The sequence below is a fragment of the Aulonocara sp. 'chitande type north' Nkhata Bay genome, linkage group LG6 (genome assembly GCF_057382095.1).
Source record: "Aulonocara sp. 'chitande type north' Nkhata Bay isolate Kocher_YH1m ecotype deep benthic linkage group LG6, A_spYH_male_GT1.1, whole genome shotgun sequence".
NCBI classification, from domain to species: domain Eukaryota; kingdom Metazoa; phylum Chordata; class Actinopteri; order Cichliformes; family Cichlidae; genus Aulonocara; species Aulonocara sp. 'chitande type north' Nkhata Bay.
In genome coordinates, this window is record NC_141349.1 from 12,479,677 (window position 1) to 12,490,431 (window position 10,755).

Below are 10,755 nucleotides of genomic sequence, written 5' to 3' on the forward strand. Positions count from 1 at the left end.
GAACTCCAACCTGCTGCTGACCCTCTACCACTCGTGCATTGAGAGCCTGCTAACTTACAGCATCACGGTATGGTACGGCAGCTGCACTGAGTTGGATAGACCGAGGCTTCAGAGTGTAGTCATGACAGCACAAAAGATCATCAGCTGCCCTCTCCCCTCCCTGATGGACATTTATTCCTCCCGCTGCCTCAACAGAGCAGCAAACGTCATCAACGACGGCTTCCACCCTGGTTTCAACATGTTCAGCCTGCTTCCCTAAAGGAAGTGCTACAGGTGCATCAGCAAATGTTTGCCAGGGGGCCAGAATTTTCTTTCTAATTGTCATGTCTAGCTTTTCATAAATAATTATCTGAATCCTACAACCAAAGTTTTCATCTGATGTAAAATGTATAAAAATTCATTATTTGATATAGGAACTATTAAGTCAAATTTATAACCTAGCAAGCTGTAGTACCTTTTCCTTTGGGAAGATACCATCTGTGCAGTCTGCAATTTTGTTGAAGAAAGATGTTGAATCTATTTAATTATTGTAGAAAAATTATTGATTTCTGTACATTTTCTTACGCGTGCATTAAATTAAAGTTGACTACGTCAATTAAGCATTATGAGGTGGAAGGTGGGGGGTGGTTCCCTATTTTTTTTTTTTGCTGGGAGTAGACTTGTAGTCAAGACCGCCTAATCCAAGACCAAGACAAGACCAAGACCAGAGGGTATCGAGACCAAGACAAGACCAAGACCAGAGGGTATCGAGACCAAGACCGAGACCAAGACCAAGTCGAGTCGAGACGAGACCAAGACCGGGACAAAAAAAAGACTAACTTTTGTGTGCTTTTGAGGGCTGACATGATGGTACTGACTGGCCCCAAAGTCATCTGACAAAACAGCGATCACCTCCAACAACTAAAATATGAAATATGTAACTGGTTTCAGTTATACTTTATATATAGATAAAATTGTAACATCAAACTGAAGATTATAAACTTGAAATTGCATCATGTCCTATTGTAGTAGTACTAGCCAAATTACACTGTATGATACCAACTTCCCTAAAATGGATAAGGCCTGTCAACACAAAGTGATATGCAGATGTTATTTAAAAGTCAATGGTCACATTTATTTAGTCAAACAACACCATTTTAAGTAAAATTCTGTAATCAAACAATATAAAGACATGTGCACACCTCACATGAATCAGATGCAAACTACAAATATTACATACCAATACAAATTGTGCATTAATAAGAATAAGAACAAGTGCTTAAAAGATTCTGGCATCTTGATGTCTTCAGTGGCATGAGATTACAACACACTGCCAATGAAATCAAGCCTGTTGTTCAGTAGGGCAGGAACAATAGAACACAGACATTATGAACAAATAACAAATATCTTATGAACAAATATATAATGAACAAACAGCATATTTTCAGAGAGGAGTGAGAGAAAACAGTTCACATTTTAAAACAGTGATTGATTGCACTTCAAGAAAACTAAAGATTGCAACATCTTATAGCCTAGCCGTGCGCGGTGGGGTCTCATTAGAATGCCTCCTCTACTAAAAACCCTCTCAACTGGGGCAGAAGAGGCAGGGACAGAGAGGACCTTCAAGGCAACACTGTGTAGACTGGGGAAACACTCTTTGTTTTTTGACCAAAAGGTGAGTGCATCACAGTCAGAGTCATTTATGCCGTCTAGGTACTTGCTTATTTGTGCATCAGTGCTCGAGTCCTGGCTTGTGCTGCGTTGCAACCTAAATGCCTTGTAGCGTGAAAGAAGACGTTGTTTTGGGGGTGGCGCTGAGTCACTATCTGATAATTCTGTGTCTTCTTCTGTTGGTGCTGCAGGTCCGTCTCTGTCTACCTCTGCGATCAAAAGGTCTGGAAAAGGGTGCACACACACACATACAAAGACAGGATTAGACAGGATGCTTCTAATGATGCTATAAAACCAAAGACAGTGATATTAAGTGGAACAACAAAAACAACAATAACAATAAATTATTATTATTATACAGTAACCTATTAATGACTTTTTAAGGTCATCTCTGAACCTCTTCAGCGCTGGTCCGGTTTCACCATTTTGCACATCTAAATCTACCCAGGTCAGTCCAAACTGGGGGTCGAGCATGGTGGCAAGGAAGTAGATCCGATGGCTAAACGGCTCTTCTGGATCCTTTTCGTCCATGCAAATCTGCCTGAAAATTCCAGAGAACCGTTTCTCTAAAGATCTTTTCAGTGCCCTGACTATAGTTACGGCCTGGGGCATTTGTACTTCCATCTTTATAAGATGATTCTTCAAGTCCAGAACAGTGGGGACCACCATGCTAATAGTCACCTGATGATCACCTTCTGTAAGGTCTGTTGCATCAGAAAAAGGCTCAAGCAAAGCACAAAGGTCTTTCAGCTGAGCCCACTCTCGGGTTGAAAACACTAAATTCTCTGTATTGCTGCACATTTCAGTGATGGCCCCGTGGTCAAGTGTGATCAGAGCCTTTAACTGTCTGTAGGTGCTATTCCAGCGGGTGTTGTTTCCTGCTGGGATGGACTTATTGGAGCCAAAGTGTGCCTCAAACAAGTCTTTGTGGTTACTACTGCTGTGCAGCAGGTTTGTAAACTTGCTGGCTTTGGCAATGGCTCTAGCTATTGCCTTTACCTCTTTCATCCCATCACTGATTACAAGTTGCAGCGAGTGGGCGAAGCAAGAAAGACGTTCACCCGTTGACCATGGATCAGAACCTTCTGCATCCTCCCACATTGTTTCATCATCGAGGTCATCACTGCTGTCACCTTCAGGGTGCTCTACTTCTGGCATCTTGACTTTAAAGGCCCGCTTCATATTGGATGCATTATCCGTCAGAATGTAGCTTATTTTATGGCCAATGCCATACTCCTCAACTATTCTGTCAAATGCTGAGGCGATTCGTTCGCCGCAGTGCTTCCCTGTGAAACGCCTACAGTCAAGCAAAAATGATTGTAAACTGTAAGAGTCCTTGTTCTTGCAGGCAGCATGAGCAGTAACTCCCAGGAAAGTACAAAGCCTCCGGTCAGACCAGAGGTCTGTTGTTATTGCTACATTTGGCTGGACTTCCAGGGCTTTGATTATGTCACCCTTCAATTTAGTGACAAGGTGAGGTATCAGCTTCTCTGTCAAGGTGGTTCTAGACACAGGAGTGTATTTGCTATCCAAGACATTCAGGAAGTGTCTAAAATGTGGATTCTCAATGATAGACAAGGGGAGAGAGCATCCAACTATAAGGTCCTGGAAGATGGACTGGGTGATGGCCTGTTGCCTGGGTGAATTTGGGGAAAATAAGTGGATGCTTGGAGCAAACAATGATAATTGAGGCTGTGTGGGATTGACCGCTATCACTGATGTTGCAGATCCTGCCTTGTACTCCAAGTACCTAAAAAACAGGGAAATAGGAATCTGTAAAACATCGGTTTCTATTCAACCACAAAAACTACTGTATCTTACAAGCACAGTAATTTTAAACCTATCAATGAGGGCAGACCTTTGCATACAAAATAACCTAATCTAATCCAGTGTGACACATATAGATCATTAGGCACAACTAGTAATAATGAAAATACTGGAGTGTTCAGGGTTGCAAGACCTTAAATAAGAAGAACAGAAAAACAGTTGAATGGAATCTACAAAAGACAAAATGTCTGTGCATTAACTTTGCAGGTTGCATTAAGCCTCCTCCTGCCAGTCAGCTATCAGACACAGCTGTATTGACAAGAAATGAACTACTCAATAAAGTCTGAAGTTACACCAATACAAAATAACTGTGTCTAATAATGCTAAAATAGCCCCTACACACTGGACTGGTTTAGTAGGGCAACATAGTAGAAAACACCTAAGAAAGTCATAGTCAAAGGTCCTTAAGTTCGATTTAAGAACCTTAGGACTCAGTTTTGCGATCCGTGCTATCTGGACCAGAGCCATAGACCGCTCTGATCTGGTCTTCACTGTCGAGAACGCTGCTGTTAGCCGAGCAATGTTATAGGGACACTCTTGAAACGCCCGTCCTTACGAGTCAGCAACCATATAAATATGCCCATTAAAGTCCACAACAAAGCACCATACCAGCCCTTAAAGTGCTCACTGAAATGGTTTCGATATATTTCTGCTCAATGAATTCACCAAAATACCTAAAGTTAATGAAAATTGTTTAAGTAGCTGATAGCCACTGCTAGCGCTAGCTACCTGTACATAGCATGTAACGTAACGTTAAGTTAAAGTTAAGTCTGCAGGGACGGTTGCAAAAAAACTGTCCCTACATAATTTATAATGTTTGAAGAACACATTATAAATAACAATATTACATAAACATGACCTGGTCATCTGAGGTTGGAAAGGTAGTTAGAAGAGTTTGAAGATGGATAGATGGCTACCGGCTAACTTACCTTTGAGGGTGTTTGCGCTCCAGGTGCCTGGTGAAGGTTGAGGTAGTCCCGGCTGTCTCGGTCAAGGAGACTTTACAAAACCTGCACTTTGCCGAATGCTTCTTTTTTGCATTTACCAAAAACTCTTTGTGTTCTATGAACGCAAACTTTATGACAGACGAAGTCGCTGAAATTTCTGTAACTGACTCAATCTAACGGGTTGCATTTAGTTGTGTGTGAAGGGCGCGAAAGGCGAAATAATAAAATGCCACAATGTGGAGGGATTTGAGCATGGCTGAGCCACTGTGTGTCGCTGTGTGACAGCTGAGCAGCGAAAGGAAATTAATTGAGGAGCCGGCTCTCGCTCAATGGGAGTTGACTATTCTGATTCACTACAAAGCACTCTCTAAGCACGGCTCTCAGAGATAAAGCTTTTCCACATGATACATTATCGAACGTTACGCTGTGTGTGATGGATACTGTTGACTCCAAATCTCCCGACCACTATGTTGACCTGAGACAGCAAGACAGCGAGACCAAGACAAGACCGAGACCAAAGTACGTCGAGACCAAGACAAGACCGAGACCAAAGTACGTCGAGACCAAGACAAGACCAAGACAAAAGTACGTCGAGACCAAGACGAGACCAAGACGAGACCAAGACCACGTAAAAGTGGTCTCGAGACCAAGACCGGTCTCGAGACATCCAACTCTAGCTGGGAGTTGGCAAACCTATTAGTTAGGTTGCTTAATATTTCTGCTAAGTACTCTTTAAAATACCAGAATAGGAAGGATGATGTAGGTTTAAGTTTATTAGATTGAGCAGAATTGCTGAACTATGAAATATTTTGGGTGCAGTGTATTTTTTGCTGAATAGCTTCAGTGTTTTTTGTTTTGTTTTGTTTTTTAAAAACTTCAGTATGAACCTATACAAAATGCAGCAACATATTTGAAAAAAACATTATGTTGATTATAAAATACGCTACATCGGATTTATATTGGTATTGGCAGATATCCAAATTTATGATATCGGTAACGGTCTCAGACATAAAAAAGTAGTATGTGCCATCTCTAGTATATACATAACACTATTTATTACATATTACTTTTTAAAACTGGTTTGTATATTTGTAAACTTTGTATATTTTTTCTCTGTTAATACTGTCCATGCGTATATAGTGCTGCAGAACTGTCCCCACCCAGCATGTTTGTACTGAGTAGGAGATGCCCTCTATCTCATTGTACAACTGTATAGGGAAAATAAGGCATTCTTTTCTCTTCTATAGGGCTTTGGAGCGTGATGTCACGGGGGTGGGCGTGGAAAGGATTTTGGCCCGATCCGCCATTTTGGGGGTCTAGCGCAAGTGAAAAGGGAGCGAAGGCACACACAACAGCCATGGTTCGTATTTGCTGTGTGGTCGGCTGCAATGTTCGATCGCACGACCAGCAAGAAAATAAGCTTGAAAAGGGTTTATCTTTTCATTCTTTCCCAACCTGGAAGCAACATGAGGCAGCTCGTGTATCGATGTTAGCAAACGAAGGCGTCCAGCCTGGATAGCAGCTGTGAGACGAGCTCCAGTTCTCTTCCATCTCCAAATATCTGTTGGTGCTCCAGACAGTTTCATTCCGGTAAGTTCTAAATATGTTCATATCACTCTTTATAGCCTATTAGTTTCATTTTCAATGCACTCTGAGGTCATAGCAAATTAGAACAAACATCCTACTGAGTGATTTTGCAGAACTACCGTCTATTTATAGAGTTGCTAATTATTTGGCATTATTGCAGCAAACCAGCCTATGAAATGGATGAAACATCGTGACTGGGTCCCAGCGCTACACGAGGGACCTGCTTCAAACAAACCACCATGCCAATCAGATTACTTCTTCCATGTGAGGGTGAAGAGGTGACCCTCCTGGATAAGATGGTGAAGGTTTGCTGCGTTTGGTGAACAGTGTGATAATAAAACCAGGGAAGAATGAAACCTGCTCCTGTTAAATGTTCTTAAGTCTTGTGCTGTTATTTTTTCAAAAGATACAGTAAATAAAGTAATGTTAGTAGTGGGTGATATCATGTAAACACTCATGATTTTGTGTAAACATTTTGTCATTTGTAAACTATAAATGACATGGATTCTACACTGTTACTGATGTGATGCTCTATAAGGTGGTTTTAATAAAATAAAATAAAAAGAGGCAAAAATTAGTTTGTTTCTTTATTCAACTTTTGAACAGTGGGACTCAGTCAGTACATATTCAGTAAATGCAAATTATTTACACGGCAGTGCACTACAGGCATACATCTAGACTCCTCCACAGTAGCAGGTGGGATTTTCCTTTTTTGAGGACGGCTTCTTTTACCTGTCACTACGGATGGTCTGTTTATGTTTTGATCAAGAGCCTTTTTTTGGGCAGCTGAAGAGGAGAAGTCTATCTTATGGCCAACCTCTGGCTGTATCTTGGTCACATTACCCAGCAAAACCCAGTAAGCAGGTTCATCTGTAACAGTCCTTGTGCCACGATCAAGACTGTTGCTTCTACTTTAAACAGAAGAGCAGCGACATGGCTGCAGTTCTCTGCGACTCCGGCCATACAGCTGCAGTGGGCGACTTCAACCTTCCCTGTGATGCTCACAGTGACCCATGGCTGCAATGCTGGTTCATTCAGTCTTTGAGAGTGCAGGACCTGAAACACACACAGACAAAGTTCATTTAAAGACAAGAACTAATGAGTCATGGCCGACATAAATGTGTTTTATCTACTTTATCATAAATGTAACAAAGTGTTTAGAAAGTTAGCACATACATGTGATTTTTCATTTCTTTATGTGTCTATCGCTGCATGTTATAGTGTAAATCTGTCTGTTCTCTGTCAGAAACCTGCCTGCAGAGAATGAACCTAAAGTATGTAATGCAAGGATGTCATCACTTTAGAGATGGGGAAAGCATAAAGTGACAATTATGAATCACTTAATATGATAAGGAGATTCTGCAGGTCATTAATCAATGTATAAAACTAAAATAAAATGTATTTTTAGTGACACAGGATACAAACATGGAAGCAAGATGTATAATTAGGATTATTTATAATAAATATGAATAAATTAGTGCAATTTCTTTAACCATAAAGAATAACTAAATCCTTCAGGACAATGTCACATCAATGCACTGAACTCACTGTTATCCCTCTAACAGCCTCCACATGTTCTCACTGTAATTTCCCCTCATGAATGAATTTATGCTGCAGTAATGTGAATGTTTGCAGGGAAATCAAACGCATTTCACACGCAGTACTCGAGCTGACTTACCTTTGTTTGAATGACGACTTGTACGCGCTGACTCCACAGACAAGGTACGAAAATATGTCAGGCTACGTCAGTAGCGCAAGGTGTTCGGGGTTTCTACTCCACGGCCGTATTTCATACGGGTCCACATTTCCAATGCACGCTATTTTCTGCAAGTACCGCTGCTTCGCCTCTGGACGCAATCGGTCTCTATACAGTTCACTCTCTTTTGAGCTGCTTTTAAGCATCTTTCTTGTAGTCGTCGTTCCAACACAGTGTGTTTTTTTGATTCGTAGACCCCGAAAATGGCGCTGCGCTCCCACAATGCATTGCGGCGTGACGTCAACTCCAAAGCCCTATTCTACTCTACACTACACACACACACACACACACACACACACACACACACACACACACACACACACACACACACAATGTGAAACTACATTTGCTCTCCCCTGATTTAGTGGTAAGGTATTATTCATTTTCACCCTGGCAGTAGTTTGGTTAGGTGAGTGACTGGCCAAATATTAAGAGCAGATGCAAAGTAACTCAGTGGTAATGCACTCCAGTTGAAAGCAGAAGAAGCGAACAGTATTCAATGACAGTTTTTTTGGTTGGCTGATGTCAATGGAAAATTGTATTTAGTAGTCAGTATAATCTTTTAGTGATATAAGTTTGCATATGGTAGAATACTGCATGTAGTTATTTGTATTAGGAAATATTCAACCATGTATACTTAGAGGCATATAATTAATTGTGTGTGATCACTAACAGGCTGCAGGCTTGGGGTGCACCCCAGGAATGCACCCCCATGTCCTGGGAGCACGAGAGAGCTTGTACCTGGTTTTATTGTTTTATGGCAGGATTAACGTAGTTACGTTTGTTTTAGTCTAAGTGCTCTTTGTTTAGATGAACTGCAGGACTTCCTCACCGTGTTATCTAGGGTGAACCATCTAGGGTGAGGGGGAGGCTACCCTCTTCCTGACCAAGGATGTTTGACCCTTTGATCAGCAGTAACACACACACACACACACACACACACACACACACACACACACACACACACACACACACACACACACACACACACACACACACACACACGCACACACACTGAAGTATAAATAAAGACCGGGGCAGTTTCTTAGTGCGAGTCTCTCAGTAGGGAGCTGCCCTTGCTAGCAAGAACTCTGTGTGTTTCTCTTCTCTGAGTCTTTACTGAAGAAGTGTTTTAGAATATTTTCCCTAACATTATTTGGTCCTTCGTAGCCGGAGCAGAAAATATCAGAATTGTTATCTGTGACTCTGTTCCAGGATCCAGCACTGATTCCTGACGCCGTGGGGAGCCAGCACCGAAGCCTGTGCACAGCCCTCTTGGACGAGGAGAGAGCCCCAGGATGTTAAATTCGGGTCTGGGCCGGTGTTATAATCTGGTCCACGGCGGTGGGATTCAGTCCAATGATCTGAATCACCAGTGGGACGTCAGGGGTGAGAAACACTATTTTGGTATATAAGACGGCCGCAAAAGTTTAAAGAAATGTGGTAAAAAAGGTCTAAGTTCGCCAAAAGGAACTGTGTTTCGACCAGTTTTAGAGGTAGCTGAAATTATCTCGTGACAAATTAGGTTTAAGTTTGGCAAAAGGAACTATGTTTCGACCAGTTTTAGAGGTAGCTGAAATTATCTCGTGACAAATTAGGTTTAAGTTTGGCAAAAGGAACTATGTTTCGACCAGTTTTAGAGGTAGCTGAAATTATCTCGTGACAAATTAGCGCGCAACTGTCTATGTGTGTGTATGTGTCTGGAAGTAAGTTGATTTTACAGCACAATACGCTGCTGAACTACTTCCATTTTTGTTTTCTTTGCTGAGGCTCACGTGCTGGTGACAGGAGAACGGTTGAGTTTCATCTCATAAAACTGATACCGCTTCACCGTTAGGGTGAAGTCGAAGGCCGTATCAGTAAACCACTCTGAAGTCAAGCCAGCGACGGCCCAGCAAAATCTTTGAAAATGGGTGATAAACAAGAAAAATTAACACCTGATGAGAAATGTCTAGAAAAACAGCAAGCCGGAGCAGGACTAATCCAAAAGAAAGAGAGAGGAATGCATAGTGGAAGAGCAAGAGGTAGAGGCTACACACACACACCAAACAGTGGCTTTAACACTACATGCTGGAGGTGTGGAAAAGAGGGACATTTTGTACGTGACTGTAAGAAACAAAGAAGACAGTAACTCAGAATAGGATAGCAGCTCAGGTAAAGAGAGCAGTTCAGACTAGGAAGAACATAATAATCCCTCACCCAGCAAAAATTAGAGATCACAGTAGTTTGAAGTAGTTTAAAAAAGGGTTGGAAACAGACCCGACTGAATAGATATAAATGCAAGAGGAATAAAGTAAAATAAACAAAAAGCTAAATTACAACTTAATTTTAATGCATTCAAACTAATAATAAAAAGGATAACAACCTATAAACTGGTATTAATAATGAAAGCAGATAATTCACACAAACAGAACTGTGATAACTGTGATAATTGGAGTGTGCAGCGTTTCCGTGAGCAGTTTTCCTGCATCTTGACTTGTGTGTAGAGTGTTCATAACATCAGCATCATGTTTTTGTTTATTTGTTTTGTTGGGTTGAAAAATAGTTAAATAAACTGGTGATCATATTTATGGATCACCATGGCACATATCATCAGCCATGTGATTTATTTACGCAGATGAAAAAGTGAGTGTGAATGTGTCTGACGTCACAGTGTTTTTGTGCGCTGTGTAAAAGTAATTGCCTTTGATTGTGAGAGCGGTGATTCTGCAGGTCACCAGCTATTTAAAAAATATATATATATATAAAAAAAAGAGTGAAAAAGAGACAAAATTTACATTGTAGATGAAAAATAATTATAGGAAAAAGGTTTTGTGTTGATCAGCCAAGAACAACTACAATCTTATTTTCTGCTTTTAAGAAAGGACTGTTCACAAAAACAGAGAGAGAGAGAGAGAGAGAGAGAGAGAGATGTGTGTTGATTAAGCAGCGATGATAATAATGAACATGTCTTAGTTTGTTACTTTCAGGTGAAAAGCAGACCTGAAT

General features: G+C 41.1%; 1 protein-coding gene across 1 annotated transcript; it reads right to left on the reverse strand.

Moving 5' to 3' along the window:
* Positions 1-1,455: 1,455 nt before the first annotated feature.
* Positions 1,456-4,834, reverse strand: LOC147327364 (zinc finger BED domain-containing protein 4-like). The gene is made up of 4 exons (XM_086297393.1): positions 4,826-4,834; positions 4,407-4,597; positions 2,016-3,400; positions 1,456-1,874 (listed from the first exon to the last, which is right to left on the reverse strand). Exons 1-4 carry the CDS (start codon positions 4,832-4,834, stop codon positions 1,456-1,458), a joined length of 2,004 nt encoding a protein of 667 aa, XP_086153519.1.
* Positions 4,835-10,755: the final 5,921 nt, after the last annotated feature.